This window comes from Pelophylax lessonae, assembly GCF_965119305.1.
Source record: "Pelophylax lessonae genome assembly, chromosome: 8".
In the NCBI taxonomy this organism is placed as follows: domain Eukaryota; kingdom Metazoa; phylum Chordata; class Amphibia; order Anura; family Ranidae; genus Pelophylax; species Pelophylax lessonae.
In genome coordinates this window covers 269,406,484-269,433,637 of record NC_138775.1, presented here as the reverse complement: position 1 = coordinate 269,433,637, position 27,154 = coordinate 269,406,484, and the positions used below count along the sequence as shown (strand labels likewise).

The 27,154-nt window shown below is 43.3% G+C and overlaps 1 protein-coding gene across 1 annotated transcript in view; it reads right to left on the bottom strand.

Moving 5' to 3' along the window:
• Positions 1–4,884: 4,884 nt before the first annotated feature.
• Positions 4,885–27,154, bottom strand: part of ZRANB2 (zinc finger RANBP2-type containing 2) — a 32,600-nt gene continuing 10,330 nt past the window's right edge. Inside the window, exons 4-10 of the mRNA XM_082264791.1 lie at positions 26,325–26,407; positions 24,083–24,159; positions 22,707–22,865; positions 21,391–21,539; positions 14,808–14,894; positions 12,720–12,860; positions 4,885–5,320 (exon numbers count right to left, since the gene is read on the bottom strand). Coding sequence (XP_082120917.1) covers positions 5,254–5,320; positions 12,720–12,860; positions 14,808–14,894; positions 21,391–21,539; positions 22,707–22,865; positions 24,083–24,159; positions 26,325–26,407 — 763 coding nt within the window. The 3' untranslated portion in view covers positions 4,885–5,253. The remainder of the gene's footprint in view (positions 5,321–12,719; positions 12,861–14,807; positions 14,895–21,390; positions 21,540–22,706; positions 22,866–24,082; positions 24,160–26,324; positions 26,408–27,154) is intronic.

The window sequence follows — 27,154 nt, the reverse complement described above, 5'->3', positions numbered from 1 at the left end:
TGCAGCCTTCGAGAGGGGGTCAGGTGGGGAAACGTGTTCCACAGAGTCCATGTCGCACCAGGGGAACCCCGCAGAAAAAAATTGAAAAACTGTATAGGAACGTCTCACCGCGCTATAGCGCCCCAAGAGGTGAGACAAGGCACTGAAGACCCCCAGCAGAGAGAGGACCCCCCCCCCCCCCCCCAGACTCACCACGATGTCTGTACAGCACGTGTCTGCAGCGATCTGTAATCAGAAGGAAATCGGAGTGTTAGCACTGCGGTATGAGGGGCCAAAAAGCTTCTAGGGATTCCAAAAACATGGCCACCACTGATTTAATATGCAAAATGCCCGCCGATCTTATTAGCACATGGGCTACAAGAAAATGGCAGCCCTGCGGAGCTTGTGGGGGACCCCCAGCCTCCTGGACGGGACCGACAGGATGGGGGGCCCTGTTAGTGACAGGTGAGTCCCCCCCCGGTCACCGGCGGCACACCCCTCAGCCCCGTCGCCATGACGCCTGGACTAAACCCCCGGTGGAAGCTTTAAGCGCCCCATAGCCCCAGTAAGTGAGGGGAGGATAGGACAGGTAAGGGAGGGGCGCGTGACAGGACAGAGGGGAACCTGGGGGTCCGACCGTCCTAAGGAGGGGCCTGTGACTACCCCAAAACCCACCGGGGGGGGGCAATTACTCACCATACCTGGAACAGGCAGGCGCCATCTCCTGACAGAACCTCTCTCCACCGAAGTGAGGGGCTGTGGGCCAATGGGAACAAGCGACGCGGGCCTAGACCCAGTCGTATGCGACCTGGCGAGACGTTTAACTAGCAGGGCCAGTCCCCGTCTGGTGAGACTATGTTGCAGCCGACCTAGCAAAGAGCTGGGGTGACCACTGGATCTATATATCCAGCCCGTAGCCCAGTCCGGCTTAGACGATTGTAGATCTCACAGGAAGAAACCCAGAAAAAAAAAAACTAACTAGAAAAAAACTTTTTGCCAGGACCAGAGATCCCAGCAAGGAACTAGGTCCTTACTCCTGACTAGGCAGAAAAAAAAAAACTGAGATCCTATAGCAGAGAGGGAGTATACCTTCTGGGACTGCCCAAAGGCATAGCCAGAACTTTTTTTTCTGCCTAGTGTCCTACTCCTGTAGGGGGCAGTATAACCCTACTGTGAAGAACAGAGAATGCAACCGTCAATGAACGATAGAGAAATCTAATTTCTTCAAAATTTAGGCCAATATGTATTCTGCGACATAGTTTTAGTTAAAACAAATAAAAATAAAATCCCAATAAGCATATATTGATTGGGTTTGCACAAAACTTATAGCGTCTACAAACAATGGGATATATTTATGGAATTTTTTTTTATTTTTTTTACTGATCAGCAGGGCTGCGATATTGTGGTCAGCCTTCGTACACTAACACTGTGGGAACCAGTGACACTAATACAGTGATCAGTGCTAAAAATATACATTGTCACTCTACTAATGTCACTGGCTCCGAAGGGGTTATCAAAGGAGATCAAAGGGTTAACTGTATGCCTAGCCTTCATTCTATTACAGTGTGGGGATGCTTTTACTAGGGGTCGACCTGGATTCTAGATGCTTTGCAGAAACACAGGATCCATGCCTTATATTTCCATGTCAGAACATCGATCTGCCTTGTTTACATAGGCAGACTGCTGTTCTGCTCCCAGCAGCGCACAGTCACGCCCCCCCCTACCTGGGAGTAAAGAATTTATATATATATATATATATATATATATATATATATATATATATATATATATATATATATATATATATATATATATATATATATATATATATATATATATATATATATATACACACACACACACACACACACACATATATACATATACATACACTTCAAAAATCCTAAAACTGCTATAGGGCAGTCAGCAAGTGGTTAAGGACACCCCATTTACTCGACAGGCTTCCCTTGTAAGTCCAATGAGAATTTTCAAGGTGGGAATTTCAATGTAATGGTATGGAAGGCTCTTGTGCAACATTTACCCATAAAACAGTGGTTACACAGTATCAATATCAGCAGTCAAATGAAAGAAAACACTTGGTGGGCGAATCAGTGTGATATTTTATTTACACATTTCTACAGGAAAAAAAAAGAAACCTAAAAACTACGAGTTCGCTATATCTGACAAAACCATAAATCAGTTCAGGTTGCGTGTGGCCCCAAAAGAACAATAAAAACTCTCACCTGGGGTATACAAAATATGGACAGACTAGCAATTACCTTTAATATCGTCTGATAAGAGGCTTTGCACATAATTCAAGAGTAACTTTTAGAAAGAGGCACAAATACGATTACTCTGAGTGACAGTTTACATTCAAGAGAAGATAGGACACAGAAGTCGATGCAGCTGTCAGCAAGCCATAGTGACAAATAGGACTGACAGCGGCTGATTTTTAGCCTAATTTACAAAAAAATTGGAGGAAAGAAAAGAACCCGCTTTTTGTCATAAAAACCAACAGGTCTATTTATAGTACAACTGCAGCTAAACAGCAAAATGCAGACAGTAACTTATACCCGTTACAGAATATGCAAAGCAGTCTTCATGTTTTCAGGATCTATCCACTACTGCTGTGCACAGCGAGGATAACACCACTGTCAAACCTTGCAGATCTACAGACTGGGATTGATTTACTAAAACTGGAGTGTGCAAAATCTGGTGCAGCTCTGGATACCATGCACAGCTGCACCAGATTTTGCACTCTCTATTTTGCCGTTGCGCTGCAAGAGCAAAGACTGAAGAACATTGAGGGGATGGGTAAAAGCGTAAACGCTTCTTTAACCACTTTCAGACCAAAATCACGCAGTGCCGAATCGCAAAAAAAGGCCTGGTCTTTGAGCAGACAAATCCTCCGGGGCTTAAGTGGTTAACTGTGGGGGGGGGGGGGGGGTGGGGGGTGGCTTGTGAAGTCATCACAGAGACATGTGATCCTATATAGCAGGATCACATGACATCTGTGATCACTTCAGGGAGAAGTACGGACGGCTGTTTACATCAGCTGTCCGTCCTTCTCTGTCAGCGGCGGGAGATTGCGAGTGGCTGGCGGCCATCGGAACCGCCTGTCACACGCACTAGCTTCCCCGCTGACGAGCGGGGGTGGAAGCGCGCCTCCAGCGGTGCACGATCTCCCCCTAGCTCCTCCCAGGTGAGCGCCGTACATACGGGACTTTGCCTGGGAGAGCCAGACTGCCGCCGTACATCTGCAGCGGCTGGGGCTAAAGTGGTTAAAAGGTGGTGTTCTGTGCCATAGCAACAGGGTCACTTTAAACAATAAAACCCTTATATATTTATTAGGATCAAGTCACACTATTGCGGTGCTTTAAAAACGCATTGTGTTAAGGTAGCCTATTGATTTGGGTGGGCTGTCCAGGGCACCATATAAGTGCATGTAACTTTTCTGGCAGTGCACCACACAGCATCACAGCATGTTAGTAGATTGTCCTATACTGCAATGCACATGCTGGCAAGTTCAGCTAGAATGGCATTTAAAATGAATGGCACTACATTGCACAAACACAGCTAACATGCATTGCTGCATGTTGGTGCAACCCAATAGTGTGAAAAGGGCCCTCAAGAGTATACAGGTACATTTTTTTGGGTTTGGGAAGAGTGTGGAAGGATTGGAAACCCTTTCAGATTTTACTGCCAAAGGAGTATTGGTCCCGAGCACATGTTGTAGTTCTTTTACAGTTCCTTACGGCTAAAGGATCAGAGAAGTAGTGTAGGGGGTTGTCAGACAAAAAAGTCACAGCACATGGCCTGGGAAACAAGCATCAGACACCTGAAGTACCAGATGTGAGGTTTCTTTATGGCCCTTTCACACTGATCAGTTTTTCCCTTACTAAAAGCAGAAGAAAAATGCAGGATCATTAAATCCATTTGAACTCTTCATACCAGTAAGTTGCGGGTCAGTTGCGCCCTGCATGCTGCATTTTTGGTGTGGGAAAAAGCTCCAAAAACACACCACCCCATTGAAAGAATTGGAAAAACGCACTGTGGTTGCATTTATGCTGCGTTATGCGAGTCATGATCTTTTTTCACAGGTGCGGAAACGTGCATTTACACCGTGTGTGAAAGCAGCCTTACGCAGCTGTAGCTTATGGACAGAACAAAGACAGTGTGACAGGGTGGGTGTATAAGGTTTTTCTTTGCAGGTGGTGAGCTTTTTTTTTTTTTTTTTTTTTTTAAACTCACCTTTCACTTAACCAAATTTCAGTTTAGCTATGCCAACTCAGTAATAGGCCAGATTTCATGTAATTAAACAAGATGAAAAAGGAAAGTGTTTTTGATTGGAGCAAACCTTTATGGGAGTGCAAGAGGTTATATGACCCATAGCAACCATTCAGAAATAATATCTTAAAATGATTAGACATCACAAAGGAAACTGATAAGTTGATACTTTTATCACATTTTGCATGGCTTATTATGGGCATGTTGCCCACCAATGAAATTCCAGCTGAAGATTTTAAAGCAAAAATAAAAAAAATACAATACAGGCCAGTAGCCAATTTTCTGAAACAGGCAGATACTTTTCCTTTCCTCCAGTTTTCTTCTTTTTTTAACAAAAATGCCAGATTTGTCAATCAAGGTGCCGGACTGCATAAATGACTGAAAAAATAAAACTGCCGAGCTCAAGTACTCCATGGATATGCTGACACTGTTCCATACAAATAACTAATACTTACCTCGAAAACACCACCAAAATACATTTTTTATATTTTTTCTTTTTAGTTTTGAGGATCAAAACGGGACCTTGATAGCCTAATTTAGCCCCCAGTGAAATACCACTTTTGCATTTTAAGCCATAAGGGGAAAAAAAAAAAAAAAAAAAAAAAAAAAAAATCACAAAAACAAAAATACGGAAAACCAAAATTCACATTTCTTTGCATGCTATAAGGGTAGATAAGGATATAAAAAACACAGGTACACTAAGAAAACAAAAAAAATAAAATAAAAATCCTATGAAAGACATGTTTAAGAAACAAAATCTATGCCATTTTATTGCAGAGTTCTACTCCATCCCGTACGGTGGGGGAAACGCAGTATAACGCTTATGGCTTAAAATGCTGGACTTAATGTATCTGAGGTTTAGAGGAAGCACAGGTCATAGAACTTCTGCTGCTACAGATCAAGTAAAACATGGAGATTTATTTTTAACTCCTTTTTGCAACATTTTTATCCTCCTCATGCTTTAGAGTGGACAATACTACTAAATATCTATTTCTTTTTGTAACTGGACGATCGGGAGCCAGAATGAGACGAGCCAGATGGTGAGATTCTGCGCCTGGAAGAGAGAAAATGAAAAGGAAGGCATCTTGTTAATTTCTAAAAGACTCGTCACTCAGTTACAATACAAGCAATGCTGTCTTGTTACATTAAATCTATGCTAGGTTTTAAAATATGAACTCAGACAGACAACATCATGTACATTTCTAGGTTCATTTGGGCGGAAGGGACAGATGTGCGGCCTAGGAACTGGCTGAAAAAAATTGTATGGTATAAGTTAGAAAACAATATTTTGCCAATAGAGATTTTCTTCTCCAATTTCTGTGAAGCTGATTCTATGTATTGCTGATCTGTTAATTCCAAGCTAGTGTGTTAGCACTGAAGAATCCAGGGCCTGTGTCAGCAAAGGCTCCAGCTCCATTTAAAGGGGTTGCAAACCCCCTTTTTTTTTTTTCTTTATAAAAACAAACATGCCTATATTTACCTTTTCTGTGCAATCATTTCGCACAGAGAAGCCCCAAACCTGTTTTTCTGGGGTGCCCTGCTAGCATCCAGACCCCACCTCTTCATCAGGTGCCCCCACGGAAAGCAGATTTCCCTGAGGGCACCCGTGTGGGCTTGCTCCCGAGTCCCACTGCTGCATCCATTGATACAGACAGGGTGACTCGGGGCCGCCCTGTGTTATTGGATTTGATTTGTTGCCTTTATTTCAGGGGTGTACTATAATGTGTAGTGTACATGTGTTCTAATGTTTACCATACATGCAACTGCAGGCATTAATCTGGTATTCTTTTAGAGCTTATACAAAAAGTGGGAGGCGAACGCACGAATGACAACAGAGATTGTCCCACACGTGCGTTTTTACCACTAACGCCATAGGCAGGAATTCTAGCACCAGACCGCCTCTAACTCTAAAGTGGAAACTTGTAAGGGCTTTTAAAGCATTGCCTATGGGTAGTATATATACACACACACTGTATGTATGTATGTATGTATGTATGTATATATACACACACACACACACACACACACACACACACACACACACACACACACACACATAAATATATATATATATATATATATATATATATATATATATATATATATATATATATATATATATATATATATATATATATACACACATATACACACACACACACTTATATATACATACATATACACATACATACAAACACTATATTTTTTATTTCACATACACACAGATTATTAAACAGCCAAAGACACTTAGTGAAATAATTTGAGGTGTGAAAAGGAGGAGATTTTTCAGTGTTAACTCTGCAATCCCTGATCAACAGCACCCCCAAGTGGGCATTAAACACACCAACTTCAAGTAAGTTTCGTTAGCAATGGATGCACATTAGTAATTCTGTATTGAATTAATCTTCCCAATCCTATCTGCCAAATGTGAGCTGCACAAAATTTTCTCACAAAATATAGCTTATTCCTAAATGATTTACAAAAGTTAGCTGTAAAAAATTTTAATGAAATTTACAAAATACACTACTTAGACTTGGGTAAAACAGAAGAAAAAAAAAAATGGCATTTTTGACTTACCGTAAAATCCATTTCTCTGATGTTCATTGATGGACGCAGCTCCTGATATTCTTAACCATTGGGTTATACTGCCCCCTACAGGAGTAGGATGCTAGGCAGAAAATAAATCTGGCTACACCCATGGGCGGTCCCAGGGGGTATACTCCCTTCTCTCTGCTATAGTCACTCAGTTTAGTTAGTGTCAGAAGAATTACAACTCCACAGAGGGGTGGGTGCTGTGTCCCTCAAAGAACATCAGAGAAATGGATTTTACAGTAAGTCAAAAATCCCATTTTCTCTTTCGTTCATTGACGGACACAGCTCCTGATCTTAACCATTGGGACGTCCCAAAGATAAACATGAGGGGTGGGAACAGCAAAAGATTCCCAAGGCTAAACAGTAGCCAACCAGGTAAAAGGAGCTCAACCAAACAACTGGAGCCCACCTGAAAAAAACAACACACCCTCAAAGAGGATCAGGTCCTCTTAGTCGTCTGCAAAACCTTGCGGACAAATGAAGCATCCGCAGATGCCAACACATCGTTAATAAAACTCTGTAAAAGTGTGCACCGACAACCACGTGGCTGCCCTGCCTTGCGTCACCTACACCTAATGACGGAAAGCCCAGGAGGCACTAAATGCACAAGTAGTGCAGCTTGACAGGGAAAGGAGGAACCTGACCCCTGATGGAATAGGCCTGAATCACCGTCTGTCTGATCCATCTGGAAACAGTCACAGAGGAAGCGCACAACCCGTTACGAGGTCCAACTATGAGCACAAAGAGAGTCTGACTTCCTGAAAGACTCCGTAGCTGCCAGATACACCCTAATTGCCCAGACCACATACAATGCAATTTCATTAGGATGTTTAGGGAAGGCAACACAATGCCCTCATTTAAATGAAATTCAGAGACAACTTTTGGAAGGACCACCTTATCTCTGTGAATCACCAGGTAAGGGGAATGACAGGATAACGCCGCCAGTTCAGACACCCTGCACGCAGGAGTGATAGCCACCAAAAAAGCCACATTCTGGGACAGCGTAAGCAGGGGAATCTCCCAAAGATTCTCAAGGGGAGGCTTCTGGAGAACCAAAAGCACCAAATTGAGGTCCCGAGGCAGCAACAGAGCCCACACTGGGGGAACAGAATGCCGGTCACCCTGAAGAAAAGAACGCACCAGGGAGTGCGTGGCCAAAAGTCGTAAGAAAACCGCCAAAGCCGACACCTGGGCCTTGATGGTACTCCGGGCCAATTTCTGTTCAACCCCCCCCCCCAGGGAAGGAAGGTCAAGATCCGAGCCACCAAGAAGGAGCGAGGATTTATCCCAAAAAAAAAAAAAAAATCACACGCAATGTATGTCTTCCACGTATGATAGTAGATCTTCCTCAAAGTAGATTTTCTAGCTTTCAACAGGAGTCACTGATTCAGATAAACTTCCATCCTTCAGCACCTGGCATTCAACAGCCAAGCCATCAAAGCCAACGACTGTAAAGCAGGATGGAAGATTGGTCCTTGGGACAGCAGATGCTCCCTGAGAGGAAGCTTCCAAGGAACGTCTGGGACCAGCCGCACCAGATCAGCGTATCAAGCCCGGCGAGACCAGTCCGGAGCCACTAGAATGACTGGAATCCCTTCTGCCTCGATCCTGCGGAGAAATCGTGGCAGAAGTTTGATAGGAGGGAAGGCATAAATCAGATGATACTGACCCCACGGGGCCACCGGAGCGGCTGTGGCATCACCCAGAGGATCCCTTGACCGAGCCACAAACCTCTGCACCTTTTACACATTCCTGGGGTGGAAAATTGGCAGGCAGATTGCCTCAGTTGGATGGATATGTTGGCGTCTCGTCTCAACAGAAAGGTACTCGGCTCTGTCAAGGGATCCTCGGCTGTTGAGATGAGACGCCAAGAGATCCACCTCCGGGGTGCCCCACCAGAGACACAGTTGATGAAACACCTCCGGATGAAGGGACCACTCCCCTTGGTTCAACGCTTGCCGACAGAGGTAATCCGCCTGACAATTTTTCACCCCGGGAATGTGTACAGCGGATCGGGCTGGAACAAACCCTTCTGCCCACCTTAGACTGCCAGCTACCTCCAGAGCCGCCAGGTCACTTCTTATGCCCCCCCTTGATGATTGACATAAGCCAAGGCCATGGCATGTCCTGATTGAATGCGCATTGGACAACCCTGAAGACTATCCGTCCAATGGTCCAGACAATGGTCCGTCCAATGGTCTGATCGCTTGGCGCTCCAAGACATTGATCAGTAGTCTGGACTCTTCCAGTGTCCAGAACCCCCAGAGTGCCGAGCCACTAAGGGAGTGCGGCTCCAAAGAGGCATCACAGATAAACTGCAGCCCCTGGAACAGCAGGTCCTCCAGCTCGGCAAAGGCAGGGGGAGCTGTTCTCCCTCCAGGTCACAGTGTAGGAGCTTAGCCCACTCGGTCAGAGTTTGCGATGCCAGGGCAATGGTGAATACTGACCTCATTGCCGAACCAGCCAAAGTATACATATTGCGGGCCACAGCCTCCGCCTTCCTGTCAGCCGGATCCTAAAAGCCCGGGGACTCTTCAACCGGAATCATCGTTGCCGTGTTTAATCTGGAAACTGGAGGATCTAACACCGGTGGAACAGTCCAATACTTAAGAAGGGACTCCTCATAGGGGTAACACCTAGTAAGAGCTTCGAGACCCCCAGGGAAGCTTTGGTCCTCCCCACTCTTTAGGGACAATCCTGTCAAAATAGGCAGGGAAAGAAAATACCTTTGCCGCTCTTGATGTCTTGAGTACCAAAGGGGAATCTGCGTCCTCCATCTTCAGGGTCTCACGCACAGATACAATCAGTGCCTCCACCAGCGCCTTTTCGTGCGTGGTTGCAGACGTGGAGGAATCATCCTCACTATCAGAGGATTCTGGACATGAGTTTGCAGACCAAGCAGGGTGACCCATGTCTAATCAGATTCAGGATCTGATGAGACAGAGGAGACAGGGGAAGGCAGGGAGTGCTTTTTGCTAGCCCGTCGCCTGAAAGCCACCTCAATCCAGGACACAAAGGACTCAAGGACTGCCGTCAGAGCACTGATGGATGGTTGGGACCCAGGGGGACCCACAGCCTCAGAGAGAGGATCAGTTGGGGAGATGTGCTCCAAAGACTCCATGAGTCACCAGGGGGACCCCACAAACAGTGTAACACAACCCCCACCGCGCTGGCAGCACCACCCGATTGCCAGGTACAAGCACCAAGCGATCCTCAGCAGAGAGGGAGAGGACCCCACCAGACTCGCCACCCAGCAGAAACAAGCACCTGCTGTCTTCAGGATAATCTGCACAACACGAGCTGCGATCAGGAAGTGAAACGATCCAGGAGTCAGCACCAGGGGAAGGGGCCGCCGTGTATACAGGGAGTGCAGAATTATTAGGCAAATGAGTATTTTGACCACATCATCCTTTTTATGCATGTTGTCTTACTCCAAGCTGTATAGGCTCGAAAGCCTACTACAAATAAGCATATTAGGTGATGTGCATCTCTGTAATGAGAAGGGGTGTGGTCTAATGACATCAACACCCTATATCAGGTGTGCATAATTATTAGGCAACTTCCTTTCCTTGGGCAAAATGGGTCAAAAGAAGGACTTGACAGGCTCAGAAAAGTAAAAAATAGTGAGATATCTTGCAGAGGGATGCAGCACTCTTAAAATTGCAAAGCTTCTGAAGCGTGATCATCGAACAATCAAGCATTTCATTCAAAATAGTCAACAGGGTCGCAAGAAGCGTGTGGAAAAACCAAGGTGCAAAATAACAGCCCATGAACTGAGAAAAGTCAAGCGTGCAGCTGCCAAGATGCCACTTGTCACCAGTTTGGCCATATTTCAGAGGTGCAACATCACTGGAGTGCCCAAAAGCACAAGGTGTGCAATACTCAGAGACATGACCAAGGTAAGAAAGGCTGAAAGACGACCACCACTGAACAAGACACACAAGCTGAAACCTCAAGACTGGGCCAAGAAATATCTCAAGACTGATTTTTCAAAGGTTTTATGGACTGATGAAATGAGAGCGAGTCTTGATGGGCCAGATGGATGGGCCCGTGGCTGGATTGGTAAAGGGCAGAGAGCTCCAGTCCGACTCAGACGCCAGCAAGGTGGAGGTGGAGTACTGGTTTGGGCTGGTATCATCAAAGATGAGCTTGTGGGGCCTTTTCGGGTTGAGGATGGAGTCAAGCTCAACTCCCAGTCCTACTGCCAGTTTCTGGAAGACACCTTCTTCAAGCAGTGGTACAGGAAGAAGTCTGCATCCTTCAAGAAAAACATGATTTTTCATGCAGGACAATGCTCCATCACACGCGTCCAAGTACTCCACAGCGTGGCTGGCAAGAAAGGGTATAAAAGAAGAAAAGCTAATGACATGGCCTCCTTGTTCACCTGATCTGAACCCCATTGAGAACCTGTGGGCCATCATCAAATGTGAGATTTACAAGGAGGGAAAACAGTACACCTCTCTGAACAGTGTCTGGGAGGCTGTGGTTGCTGCTGCACGCAATGTTGATGGTGAACAGATCAAAACACTGACAGAATCCATGGATGGCAGGCTTTTGAGTGTCCTTGCAAAGAAAGGTGGCTATATTGGTCACTGATTTGTTTTTGTTTTGTTTTGTTTTTGAATGTCAGAAATGTATATTTGTGACTGTTGAGATGTTATATTGGTTTCACTGGTAAAAAAAATAATTGAAATGGGTATACTGTATATTTGATTTTTGTTAAGTTGCCTAATAATTATGCACAGTAATAGTCACCTGCACACACAGATATCCCCCTAAAATAGCTAAAACTAAAAACAAACTAAAAACTACTTCCAAAAATAGTCAGCTATTAATGAGTTTTTTGGGTTCATTGAGAACATGGTGGTTGTTCAATAATAAAATTAATCCTCAGAAATACTCATTTGCCTAATAATTCTGCACTCCCTGTAGAAACACACAGGCTACAACAAAATGAAGGCTCCGCAAGGCTTACAGGAACCCCAGTCCTCAAGGACAGATCCAGGCAGGACAGTTGCCCTGGCAGGAGACCCAACCAGGTACAACCCTGCCCCTCCACTAGTCGAAAGTCGTGCCGCCCCCCCCCCCCATGGACCAGACCATCCAAACAGCCCCAGCATTTGTGGGGGGGGGGGGGGGGTTAGCCTAACGGGAAGGAGGGGAACAACCGTCCCAAGGATGGGCCCACGTCCACCCCAAAACCCTCAAGGGGGAAGGGGACAGCTGCTAATCCTACCAGGAACCAGGTGGGCGCTGCTCCAGGTAGAACCCCCTTTCAATCAAAATTGGGGGCTGTTAGCCAGGAGGAACGCCGGACTCAGGCCGAGACCCAGTAGTATGTGGCCTCGTGAGGTGTTTAACTCGCAGGCCAGCCCCTGTCCAGTGGGGCTATGTCAAAGTCGACTTAGCGTGTAGCTGAGGTCTGCGCGCGCTCGCTGGCCAAACTGGGGTTACCGCTGGATCTAGATTATGAAGCCCGTCGCTCAGTCAGGCAGTTGATTATAGATCTCACAGGGAAAATCCAGGGGAAAAAATTTCTATCTAAAAAAAAAAAAAAAAAAGTTTCGCCGGGACCAAAGATCCCAGCAAGGAACTAGGTCCTTACTCCTGACTAGGCAGAAAAAAAAACTGAGTGCCTATAGCAGAGAGAGGGAGTAAACCCCCTGGGACTGCCAATGGGCGTAGCCAGATTTCTTTTCTGCCTAGTGTCCTACTCCTGTAGGGGGCAGTATAAAACACAATGGTTAAGAAAATCAGGAGCTGTATCCTTCAATGAACGAATGAGAAAAAAAAAAAAAAACATTTGGCATTTTCCCCAGAGTACACATCAATACCCCTTCTAATTCTACAGTAACCCAAACCTTTCGGTTGACCGTGATCTTGCTCTCTTTTTTTTGCGCTCACTGGACGAGGATCTGGAGCGGCTCCTTTTCTTGCCCCTCCCAGAAGATGACGAGGACCGGGAGCTTGCGTAAGATCTTTTTCTCGACCTGGAGCTGGATCTTTTTTAAAAAATGGAGAAAATTTAATATGGTAATAGAAAACAAAGCTGCTGTAACATGTTTTAAAAAAATAAATCTGGAACATAATCCCTAAATCAAGAATGTGAAGTGTGAAGCCATTAAAAACAGGTCTGGAAATTTGTACTGACGTTAATCAGCTATCTTCCCTCACTAGGTTATAGTTCATGGCCCTTATTGTCTGTGGTCATTTGATTTTACTACAATTCCCTCTTATTTTTCCAGCACAATATGCAGATATCCATAGGCACACTAGACATGATTGCAGTTAGGGCATAGTCACACTGGGGCTCTTCCAAATGCTTTACGCATTTAGGTGTTCATTCATTTCACTGGTCAGAATATGAATTACTTCTGGCCACTGAAATGAATAAAAATGCGCTTATCGCTGAGGCGGGTTCTAAAGTCTTTTCAGTCAAATTGCTCCTCTCTTGAACGCACAAGTGATTTTTCTTCTTTTGCCTCTAAACTCCTGTACAATGTCTATGTGTGCATGGACACAAAGGCCAATATGGAGGGGTATTTAGAGGAAGAAAAAAAAAAAGTTAAGTCAAAACACCTGTAAAACAGGCATTTTTTTTTAGCTCAAATTTGCTGGAGGTCTAAAAGGTAGGATTGTTCAATCATTTACCATAGCAACTAAACAAATGCTTCCGGTTTCCCTGTGTACCCAATGTAGATAAGGCATATACCCTAATGTTAAAGAGGAAGTAAACTCTTCTCTGACACTTTTACCTATAGGTAAGTCTATATTAAGGCTTACCTATAGGTACTGTAAATATCTCCTAAACATGCACCGTTTAGGAGATATTTACCTTACATGCAGCCAGTGACGTCACTGGCGCATGCGTTCGGCCACTGGTGCCGTTCCTTCAGAGTCCTGTGACCGTCGGCTACCGCGCGCGGGAGTGACGTCACCGCGGCTCCGGCCAATCAGATGGCCGGATGCCGCGATCCTGGAAGATGGGCGACTGGACACGTCATACAGATGAGCGGGCGGCACGGCGGGGGCTCATTCTAAGGTATTTCATAATGAGCTAGTATGCGATGCATACTAGCTCATTATGTGTTTGTCTTTCAGGTTTAAAAAAAAAAATAAAAAAATAAATAAATAAAAGTTGTACTAGCATCCAACAAAATGCTTCCTTTCATTTGTTGTTAGGCACTACCATGACTATTTCTTGCAAGCATGAGGTTACCTCAGTTTTTGTAAATGAGGCCCTGTGACCTAACAAAATTCTGAAAAAGTTTTTTCCCAGTAATTTATCAACTGTTTGTGTTACATTGAAAACTGGTGGACTGATAGCTAAAGCCCCTTTCACATATGCGGACTGTTTGACCATTTTTCATCTATCCGTTGATTGATGGGAAAAAAAAAAAAAAACGGACATCAATAAATTTGTATGGGAAAAAAATGCCTAGCTTACTCCTGTGGATAAGACCAATACCCAGTAGTGGGGACTGTATGAGTAGGCGGCGACTGTCAGAGGACGCAAGAGAAAAAAAAAACGGATGTAAACAGATGACCATCCATTTACATAAGCTTCCCTCAATGTCCGTTTTTTGGAATGGATCAAAGCCCTATTTTTCTTCCGTTGAACAAAAAACAGATATAAAACTGAAAAACAGTATGTTTTTGCAGGAAAAATGGCTCTGCATCAGTGGAAGTGGTGCTAGTAGCTGCAAAATCCTAAACTTGATCTATGAACATTATAGGTGTAACTTAAACATGGTAACACAGTTGTGATTGTTGGAATAGCAAGTACTGAACTTTGCAAAACATTGAACTAGGTTATTCATGAAGAAACAACTTCAATATAAAACAGTTTAACAGCACAAAACAACGGAAAAAAAAAAGTTCTGCATCGCACGTCGCTGAACCACTTTTCTGTCACTGTGACAGAGAGCCTGGCATCATCCCTCATTCACCTGGATTTGGAACCTCGAGATTGAGAACGGTCTCTTGAACTGGAGCCTGATCTTGATCTGGAACTGGAAGAACTCCTTGAGCGAGACCTGAAACAACATGGTGCAGTTTTGTCCAGCTCTGGTGATCAATACTTCATACACATATGTGCCTGCAACCAACTCTACAAGAAGCACTCAATTCAAATTTAACAGACTAAAATAGGTTTTATATACGAATGAAATCATAGATTTCACCTCAAAAGAGAATTTTCCAGTTATTCCAGAAGGCAGTACATATCAAAGAAGCAGCAAACCATGACAAACAAAATTTCATTGTTAGAGGATTCTAATTGGTTTAAAACGCACTTTGCAGGTCCATCTCTGATGTTTGCACTGCCTTAATAAATAATAAGGATGAGCATTTAAAAAAGAAGCTCTTTGAAAGAACTAAACCTGAAAAAATATTAAGTAATAAATAGAATCATTAAAGTGTATGTATAGCAGAAAATGTTCTGGGTATGTATGGAAGGATTAGAGCACCTGTCCGGTTTATATGGCTGTGACCCCATTGGGGAGATTCAGCCTCTCTATTTGCCCTATTGGCCTTCGTCACAGAAAGAGAAAAAGTGATAAGAAAGCCAAAATTTTAAAGTTGTATGCAGAACAGGAAATATTCCAATGGGGACACCTGTTCTGGGGATTCTCATTTAGCTGACCTTTACTCTTACCTCCTGTTCTATCTCTATGAAAGGAAATTACTGTATTTTCTGGCGTATAAGACTACTTTTGAACCTCAAAAATATCCCCCAAAAATGGGGGGGGGGGGGGGGGTCGTCTTATACGCTGAGTGTATTATCTCCAAGGTAACCTAAGTATAAGTATTACTGGTAGATGTAATCTCTCAAGACGCTGGCTGTGTGGAAATCCTGTACCGGTATACCATATGTACCGTAGCTTCGGCTACATACAGTGTACTGCGCTGAGCCAATCACAGAGAGCGATGTATTCTATTATTGAATGCAAAGCCTGCTCGGATTGGCAGTAACATCAGCCCGCCTCTCTGACTCTGCCAATCCGAGCAGGCTTTGCATTCAATAATAGAATACATCGCTCACTGTGATTGGCTCAGAGCGGTATACTGTATGTAGCCGAAGCTACTCTACATACAGTATACCGGTACAGGATTCCCACACAGCCAGCGTCTTGAGATTACATGTATTACAGTACTTGGGGTACCTTGGAGATCTATGAGAAATCTGATGTTTTTCAATGGTGTTGCCTTGCTTCAGAAGGGGGTAGTCTTATACGGTGAGTATAGCCCAAAACCTATGTTTTAACTTGAAAAGTAGGGGGGTCGTCTTATACGCCGGGAAATACGGTAAGGCAAATCTCCCCCACCAAAAAAAAAAAAAAAAAATTATATATATATATATATATATATAAAAATCCTGGAGTTTTAACCCTTCCTTGCTCTATCCAAAACAGAAAAAAAAAATGTTTTGGGTATACATACACTTTACATTCACTGAATTCCTAGATAGAGCCATGGGTGGGGGTTGGCTACAGGGAACCTCACTAACTCATTAAAAGCAGCTTCTCTGTATAAGGCCACCAACAGACTAATCTAAGCAGTAGTTTACAAACCTATTGCAATAAACCATACAATTGTAAAAGGGTTTCCATCAACTTAAAAAAAAAAAAAAAAAAAAAAAAAAAAAAAAAAAAACTTCTTTCTGCTAGAATTTCAATCATTTGGTTGCACAATTAAATCAGTGTGTGGCATATTGCTAAAAGTCCCTTTCGGTTCCTTAATTGAAAGCCTCCAAAATCAAAACACAAAATGTCAATCATAGGGACCAGCGCAGCAGAAATGCATTCCAGTTTCCTTGACACAGACGCAGGGCTGCATCACCCTGAAGCTTCTCTCATTTCCCAAAAGCATGCAAAAAAAAGCAAGCGTTAAAGAGATCCTGTTGCCAGGCATGACCTTTCCTTTTACTCACTTGGGGTAGTAGTTTATGATTTATACCAACATCTTTGCCAGAAAAAGATTATTCCCATTTTGTTTTCTTAAGCCAGCCAAACTGTTCAAATATCTGCCGTTTCAGCAGAAACCAGCTGAGATTTGAATCATGTACAAGCCGGCTGACTGTACCCAAGTAGATCAACTTGGGTACAACCAGCCAGTCAGATTTTACATGTGATTATTGCCATTATAGCAGCTAGCAATCATCACTGTGTTCTTACGGTGAGGACAGCTCCCCCCCCCCCCCACTCCACAGGAAGGATTCCCCATCAACACTGACTGTTGATGGGGAAATCAAGCAATTTTCTTTCCTGCAACCTATTGTTGCAGGAAAGAAAACCGCTCTGTTTATGACTGGCCTTACCCACTTACCCTTAAAGTTTGAGGGATCCAACACTTCTAGGAGTGTCAGTTCTTTCTGTACTGGCCCCCTCTGCTCTCCACCCCTCCTTACTGCAATGTGTGAGCACTCCCTGCTGTTGCAGCCCTATCTGTCCACACATGAACTGATAACTCTAAGCCCAACATTACCAACTAGGTTTGCACAGATACCATTTTTTTTGGCCAGCAAGTACTTGCCGATACTGAATACCTTTGTGGTGTGATTTGAGCCCATACAAAAAAATTAATTGGCTCAAATCGCACTGCAACGAATTGCATGCAATTTGAACAGGAATGTGGTGCAATTCCTGTCCGAATAAGCATGCAGCTTCCTGCACTACTCCAGTGTGAACCCAGGCTGAAATCACTAGAACTGTGAAAGATAAGGAACAGAGGGCACACCAGCCTAGCACATTACCTTTGCAGCCATTATTAAAGAATGTACTGTATATGGGTATTATACTCACAAGCATTGGTATAAATCAGGCTACAAGAGATATGCCGACCAGCTTGGTCCATGGAACTTGTCCCAAAAGGGAGATATCTGTCCAAAATCCTGACGCATTTCTGCCTCAGAGCTTAGTTTGGAACATGTAGCTGGTCCCAATAGTGGTCTGGGAGAATCCCATGGGGCCCCACACCCTGGCTCCTCCCATCCATGGGAGGGAGTGTATTAAGATTAGTGACAAATACAAGTGCAAAGACGTTCCTTATCTTTCACAGTTGTCCATTTCAGGTTTCCTCGGCCTGCTATGAGTGGCAGCACAACCTGTGCGGAAGTTGATTTAGTTGAGGATTCTCTGACTGCATGCGGCCGCACTTAATTTCCTGAAGTGCAGCTGGTTTGGTTTCCTATTTTGAAATTACTATGATAAGCCTGGGTTTGCAGTGTGATTTGAATTTATACATTTTGTATTGGCTCAAAACGCACTGCAAAATGTATCAGAGCAATTTCATGAGTATTCATGAAAATACTCGGCATCTGCAACAATATTGATACCGGTATCGGTGCAACCCTATTACCAACCATTCATCTACAGCAGTGGTGACAAACTCAATTTCACTGCGGGCCGCATTAGCAATATGGCCAATTTGGTTGGTAAGCAGACTGGTTGGCAAATTGAACTGGGAATTTTATCTTTGTTTCATGTGCGTTGCCCTTCCATGTGTTCTTTGCTATGAAGGCCAGTTATAGGTGGGGGCAGAGGCCATTTTCTTTGTTGTATATGTGTACTGGTGAGTGGACATACTGGGTGCCTTTGCTGTAATACTATCAGCTGGGCTTCCATTATGCCCCCAATTACCTTTCAGGAGGGATGGGCCACCTCCAGGCTCACCTGCCCCCTATCTATCTATTAGCTTGCATGTGCTCCCACTGTGGAGACTCTTTAAAATTCATTAGAGTTAGGACTGCAGGTAACAGGGAGCCTTGACGTGGCCCTGCAGCTTTCACATGCGTTTGCAAATGTGTGCTAACTAAACCCCTGTATTGACGCCAACTGTTAGACAGGCCAATTTGGTTGGTAAGCAGACTGGTTGGCAAATTGAACTGGGAATTTTATCTTTGTTTGTTTCATGTGCGTTGCCCTTCCATGTGTTCTTTGCTATGAAGGCCAGTTATAGGTGGGGGCAGAGGCCATTTTCTTTGTCGCATTAGCAATATGGCTGCCTTCAAAGGGCTGGTTGTATCTGTAAGACTATATAAATGTATCTACTATTTATCATATTAAAACATTTACTGTACATTCAATTAAGGGAAGGTGCAGACTGGCATGGAGCCCACTCAAACTCCTGTAGCAGATGATGAGAGTCTAAAAAGTAGGGTCGCACGCCACTGGTATCACCCACAATAAGCTTTATTGGAGAATGCCCAGGCAGAACATGGTTCTGCCACGGTGCTCTCTCTGAGAAGTCTCCAATAAAGTTTCTTGTTATTGATACTAGCAGTGTGAGACCCTCCTTTTCAACGGGCATAGAATTGTATTATTCTCATATTAATGGTAAGCAGATGTCCAGAGCAACCCAAGCCCCCTTACATCAGATATCAGGAGCCCCCCACCATCAGAAGTCAAGAGCCCCCCTACCCTCCCTTACATCACAGCGCACCCCACTTGTGCTGCTGCCTGCATGAAGCTGGAGGGGAAGCTGCAGGAGAGGTGGGAGGGCCGCGTGAAATGGCCTGGAGGGCAGCATTCAGCCCGCGGGCCTTGTGTTTGACACCTGTGATCTACAGTCATTGTTGCTCTCCAGACACACTGGCATAATGCCAGCTCTTACTTCTACTGCCTCCGGCTCCCTCTCTTGCTCAGCTGCATTCCAGGCTCATACCGCCAACAGTGAGAGAGACAGATGAATCAGTAACAGTAAGGGTTCTCTCAAACTAAATGCCCCAAGTGATTTAGAAGAAAAAGGTGATGTCCAAAAAAAAAAAAAAAAAAAAAGGTCTACTTTATTCCCATGCAGATTACAGTTAACATATGGAGTGCTGAAAATGTGGATATAGTGTGGTTTCAGCCAAAGTAAAAAAAAAAAAAAAACTTGCGATGTCCTCCTACAGTTGCCTGACTCTCTCACTAACCTTCACCAGTCACAAACTGTTTGTACCTTGATGTCTAGACTGGTTAGTAAAGCAGCTTGAAAGAATGCCGGAACGTATTATATTTTAGAGGGAAAGGTATTTTTGTACACTTCACAAGGCCAAACTGATTCAAATGGATACTTTAGCATTGAATAACCAAATCACTTTAAACATTTTATCCAAGAATTCTCTTATCAATGTGGAATGCGGCAATACTTTCAAACAAAGGAAAGGTCCAGATATTAAGTGTTTTTTCAGTAAAATGTATTACTCAATAAGACAAGGAAAGCCTGTGTGTACATGGGAGTGTTGATTTCAAAAGACTTCCAGGAAAGCATATCTAAAGACAAAACGTTTCCTATTTTGGGTAGCTTAGGGGGAGGGATAAAGTTTTTTTTTTTTTTCTTTTTTGCCATCTTTGTCTCATTGGGAAGACTTTCACTCACTTCCCGTCATGAAGACTCGAATGGTAGTGAGAAAAAAAGCTTTCCAATCGGAGGTAATTTCCCTCAAACAAACAATGGTCAGGGGAACAAGGCTCCCTATTGGAAGATTGCCCCCCTGTTCCTGTTCTGGTGGCAACTCAAATTTTTGGATTTAACCCCAGTTTTTGTACCCGGTGACAATAGTAATCAGGACAATTAGAGAGAGGGAATAGCTCAGTGGGACACGCATCAAAAAAAAAATATCTGACATCAGTCTATCCGAATATTCATCCTGGGTTCACACTTGGGCAATACAGACATCACATATGATGTCTGTGCGGTGCGATTTCAGCCATACATTTTGCATGGTTAAAATCGCTACCATCCCCCCCGCACCTGAATTGCATTGCATGTGTAGTCTGGTAATCGCACTGCATTTTTCGATCTGTTTCGGGGTGTCGTTCAGATAACATTGACACCTGCAGCAGATCGCATGAATCGCGTGCAATTGCAAAGCGATGCAGGAAACGCACAGGAATCACTGTGTTTCCCGCATTGCATGAGTGTGAACCAGGGCTAAAGGACAGATTCACCTTTTGTAACATGTTACCCATATTCAGGGTGTGACATGTTACAATTGCACCAGCCCTCACACCCCCCCAGTCCCTGTTTTGACAGCGAGCGGGGTGGGGGGGGGGGGGGGAAATATCTCTCCTCCCCCACCCCCCTGTAAACATGGCTGTGAAGGCTTCGCCTGCCTGGCCGCGTTATTCATTCACAGTGTTCTCGGACTTGGAAAATTTTGAAAAAGTAAACAGATCCTTTAAAAAAACGTTTTGCCTTTAGTTATATTAAAATCAACCCCTCATCCATCCGGCAGCCAAGGTCAGAGGCACTCTTGAGAGCAAGACTAAAATTGGGAGGATGCCCTTGCTTATTATAATTATAAATTCAAGGACAAAAACATCTAATTGCTCAGATCTCAAAATATAATAGTTCTAATCAGGATGGCTAAAAGTAAAAGCAAATGAAATGCTTACACTGCTAAAAAAATAAAAAATAAATTGTGAAGAGAAAATAAACTCTAAATGCACATTGCATGGCAGTTCAAGTCTCTAGTATAGTATATATGAAGTAAGAAAGTTTAGATACTGACATTTTGCCCGGCTTTACCCTTGACCTGTACCCGTTTACCTGGACCTAGACCTTGAGCTTGAGCGGGAGGAGGAATGGGACGATCGAGATTTCGATCTGCTGCGGGTGGATTTCCTATTTTTACTATTCTCTTCTTCGTCACTGGCAAGGTTATATTTAGAAAGGTCACCGTCGTCCTCATCTTCATCCTAGAGGGAGGGAAACAAACATTCTTAGCCTTAAAACAGCACAAGCGTTACTATAATGGGCTGTGACTACTACAAGAAGTTATTCATGTAAATAACTGGCACAATAAAACTATCCCTAGCTCTAAAACTTGTACTGCTTACACAGGTCAACAAACTTAAAAAACTTCAGGATTTTTTTTAACCTGACACTTTTACCCGTCTCCTGCTCAGGCCATTTTTCAGCACTTTGAATGACAATTACTTAGTCATGCAATTCTGTGTAAAAGAAAATGAAAATTTCAAAAGTGTACTAATTTAGCTTTTTTTTTTTTTGGTGGTATTTAATCACCACTGGGTTTTATATTTTTTGCTAAATAAAATAAAAAAGACCGAAAAATTTGAATAAAAATAAAAAAAACAAAACAAAAAAAACGTTTTTTTTTGTTAGAAAATTTTGCACATAAAGCTTTCTTCATAAATGTAGACCAATATGTATTCCGCTATATTTATTTGGTGAAAATATCACATATACAAACATATTGTATGCATGTATGTATGAGATTAGATAGATATATATATATATATATATATATATATATATATATATATATATATATATATATATATATATATATATATAAAAATCGATCAATCCTGATGTACCGATGGCCTATCCTTTCTGGAGGCCCCCAAATGCCAGCACAGTACAAATACCACTGAGCCCATTTTTGGAAAGTAGACAGCCCAATGTATTTAGTAATGGGCATGGCAAATTTTTTTGAAGTGGCCAGAGCAATACAGTGTTACCGCAGTCTTTTTTTTTTTTTTTTTTTAAATATGTGATATCCATTCAGTGTGTACTATTGTAAAGCTGTGAGTGGCCACAGCCATCGCATGGTACACATGCAGTTTGATTGGCCTGTCTGTACCATGTGATCACTGTGAGCAATCACAGAGATCAACACAATAGTATACACTGAATGACTTTAAATGGAAGACATTATTGGGTACAATTGCCATGTGTTCTGCTGTGATTGGTCACAGCGTTCACATGGTATTGGCAGCAGTCCAGTACACTGACCCATCAGGAAGGACTGCTTCTACTAAAAAGGTTTGAAACAGCTTATATTGCCAAACTCCTGACAAATACCTTCTTAATGGATTTTTTGTTTATTAATAGCAACTTACATCATCCAGTTTATATTTGGACAAATCTGCATCCTCTTCATCCTCCTCTTCATCCCCCTCCTCTTCCTCACCTCCAGATGCCTTTTCCTCACCCTTAGTGGCTGAATTAGAGCTGGAGCTGGATGGCTTTCCTCGATATTTTTTCTTTTTTCTGCCAAACTAAAAACAGAAAAAGAGAGAGAAAATCTTCTAAACCATTTCTGACTAGGCGATTAACCAACATGGGGGAAAAAAAATAAAATACCACCACAATACATAGAAGGCAGCATGAGGGCAATCAAAATCATACAGGGCCCTATTAGTTGTTGTATACTAATCAATGCCTATGGTTTTAAAACAGAATGTTCAGGTGATGGTCAGGTGTCCAAAAACATTTGGACCTTCCCTAGCTGCTTTCACTAGAATATAAAATTCTATTATAAATCTAAACACACATTTACCAGCTCCTGAAAGGTTTAAAAAATATCAAGTGGTTTAGATCTACATCTGCCTAATCTGAATTATTTTTTGATGGAATGGTTCTTGAAAGTGCAGAAAGAAATCACTAAAAGCCCAAATTGAAGTCATACTACGCCCAACTTTATAACATTGTAAGGGAACACGAAGGCCCTTTTCACACTTGTGAAAGTTGCAAAGTCGCACACCAAAATTTCCAATGAGTACCATTCATATCTGTGCGCCTTCAAAGTAGTCCCTGCACTTTGGTCTGACTTTGATGCGACTTGAGGTCAATAGACCTCAAGATTACACAGGCATTGCTTTAAGTCACATCAAAGTCACACGGCAAAGTCGTGCAACTTTCAGGTCGTACAAGTGTAAAAGGGGCCTAAAAGAAAAGCCTTGGTAGTGGGTTCAGAGACCCCAGTATGAGAACAATACTTTCGATTAGTTTGATGTCCATAAAGCTAAATCTAGATTCTAGGGCAATACTAAGCTTAAAACTCCAAATACCCACCTTCTAACACACCAACTACCCTGTAAAAGAAAGATGCGTATACGTACCTAATATACCTATACCTATCTAATATTAGGCCACTGCGGTCCGAAAAAGTGAGCTCCTCAGCGCCGGCTACAGGGGAGAGGAGAGAATGATCTGACAATCGGTGCTTTCCTTTTGCAGCAATTTCACCCATAGGCTTACTATAGCCTGAGGCTGCTGCTAGCTGAGAGAGAAGAGCTGATCACGTGACTGGACTGGATTGCCCTGAGAATAGTAAGTATATGTATCTTGCTTTTACAGGGTAGTTAGTATAGGGAGGGAGCAGTTTAAGCCTAGCTAGTATTATCCCAGAATTCTACTTTAAGATACATAAATGGAAGACAAACACATAGCCAGCGACACTTTACAAATACAGAATTCCTGCAAGAATTGTTACCTCATCGTACTCTCCATCAGATTCTTCTCTTTCAATATATTCTACGTTCTCACGCTCATTAAAGCCACCTCCATATCCTGCATAGTAATAAAGGTGTAGTATAAGAATCAATTCCGGCATGACAATGACCCAAGCACAAGGCCAAGTTGACCCTCACCTGGTTATAGCAGGAAAAGGTAAAGGTTTTGGAGTGGCCATCAGTGTCTCCTGACCCTAAATATCATCGACAAACTCTGGGGAGATCTCAAATGTGTCGTTCATGCAAGACGACCAAAGACTTTGCATGACCTGGAGACATTCTGCCAAAACAAATGGGCAGCTATACCACCTGCAACAATTCAGGGCCTCAGACAACTATTATTACAAAAGGATGCACGCTGTCATTGATGCTAAAGGGGGCAATACACAGTATTAAGAACTAAGGATACAGACTTGTGAACAGGGGGCATTTCATTTGTTTACTTGTTGCCATGTTATGTTTTAGGATTGTGCCATTACGTTATCACCTACAGTTACCGAATAGGAATCCCATAGGAAATAAAAGAAATGTGTTTTGCCTGCTCACTCATGTTTTCTTTAAAAATGGTACATACTGTATATTACTAATGTTCCAAGGGGATGCAAACTTTTGAGAACTGTATATTCTAGTTTACCATGCTTTAAATGTGGAGGATACATTAATTTTCTTTATTTTTAAGCTTTTCTTACCTTTGAAGGAAAAAGTAGGGGAATGGCGCTGCCTAGTAAGGAAAAAGTGTAGTAGGATACTACTAAAGTGCTGATGTGCTAAACCAAATAAGATGCACTGTGGAATTACCTTTACTTTCACCTGCTAAACCAGCCAGTGGAGGGTCATTCTCTCCAACAGCCTTTAGGCCCCTTTCACACTATTGCAACGCAATTTTGCCGCGATTTCGCGGCGCGATTTTTGCCGCGATTTTGAAAGCATGGGCAAGGCTATATGCCTCAAAATGCATTAAAATCGTGGCAAAGTAGTGCAGGAACTACTTTGAAGTCGGTGCGACTTCAAAACGCACTGATATGAATGGGGCTCATTGAAAATAATGGAAAACGACTTGTCATGCGATTTTGTGGTCCAAAATCGCGGGACAAGTCGCACTAGTGTGAATGGGGCCTTAAAGTGATTGTAAAGTCTCGTTTTAAAAAAAAAAAAAGAAAAAAAAAAAAGTTATATACTTACCTGCTCTGAAGTTGGTTTTGCACAGAACAGCCCGGATCCTCCTCTTCTCGGGTCCCTCTTTGACTCTCCTGATCCCTCCCTTCTGTTGAGTGCCTCCACAGCAAGCAGCTTGCTATGGGGGCACCTGAGGCGAGCCACAGCTCCCGGGCGTCCATTCTGGCAAAAAGCCATGACCTGGCCCAAACCCCTCGCTCTCCTGATTGGTTGTCAATCAAAATAATTCAGCCAATCGCACCGCACTGCTGTCTCAGCCAATGAGGAGGGGGTCCCAGGCAGCTTATCCCTGGATAAAGACGGGCTCAGGTAAGTATTAGCAGGGCTGCTGCACACAGAAGGATTTTTCATCTTAATGCATGAAGATAAAAAACCTTCTGCCTTTACAATCCCTTTAACTCCCCTCTGAAAAGCGATCTGTGGTAGAACACTTTTGAGGGCGGTTGACAAGTAACTGGGAGGCAATATGTCACCTCTTCTGTGCCCGTTTTACCTCAAAAATGCTGGGGAATATATGACATTTAGCCGAGGTACTGCCACCAATTGCAACAGGGGGTTGCATTTTTGCTACAGCCGCGAAACAGAGCATCATGGCCACAGCGTGTGTACATCCTTGTGTGGCTGCAAGTCCTGGTCTAGGTGGGCAGTCAGTAAAACTAACTCAATCGACTGCTTTTACTACCCCCTGACCACGTTCAAACAAACCCTAACACACATCATAGGATGATAACAGTCACTCACTCTATTCTATGGAGGAGCAGCTTTAGCACCCTAAACTCCCCTTCCTTTTTAATATAGGGGAGAAGTGTTGTGTAATCCATGGGCGAACTGAGCAGGGCTGACAATTGCAAAAAATGCACAGAACACTGGATTTCCGTCAGGATACAAGGACAAAACACTCAATTTAATAGACCAAAACCAAACTGATCTCTAGCTAATCTCTGTAATGAGAACGCTACACCAACTAGAATACCACAAAAAGATTTTGATTTATAAATACACAAAAAACATGTCCCACAATTACAGATCATGACATTGAGCTTGTACCTGTTCTTTCCTCCAGTTTGGCATACTTTGGTGTATTGCACATGTTACACTCGGATCTTCTGGCCCAATTTACATTCCCACATCTAAAACAGAAACAAAGACTTTAGTAACTTGCACATCTATGCAACAGTTACATACTTAGCAATGCTGGGAAAAAATAAATAAAAATAATGGTGTTTTCAAATAGACAAAGCTTGAAACCGCATTATAGCTGTAAGATTTATATTCATACAAATAAAAAAAATTAAATCTATCATTTGTTTCTTTTAAGACTACCAGAGTATGGCTGTATTAACAAGAGAAGACAGTCAATACAATGGCTACATTAGTTAGCACTGTTTTCTTTGCTCCTGTATATAGTGCTCCTCACTATTCGCTGTACTGTCTTTAAAGCGGCGTTCCGGCCACCAAAATGTTTTTTTCAATAAAAATACCGCCGGGACAGTCAGGACTAGTACATTCCACAATGGATAGCCTCTGAACTGTCCCAGGTTGCACTTACCTTTTAGAAGAAATACTTACCTTGAAAATTTTTTGTCCAGCGCTGCCATCAGGTGTGGACAGCTGAAGCCAGCGCGTCCTCTTCGGTCCCACAATGCACTGCACCGGCCCCGCCGTCACTTCCGGGGCAGGCACATCATTCCTGCACAGCTTCTGGGCATACCCAAAAGCTGTTTAGCAGGGATTGACGCACCTGTGCCGGAATTGACAGCGGTGCAGGTGCATTAATTCCTGGGAGCGATGACATTCAGATCCCAGGAATCAATGCAAGCAGGAAGTGACGGGGCGGGCCGCGGCCGCAGAGGAAGGAAGTGGAAAGAAGGTAAGTA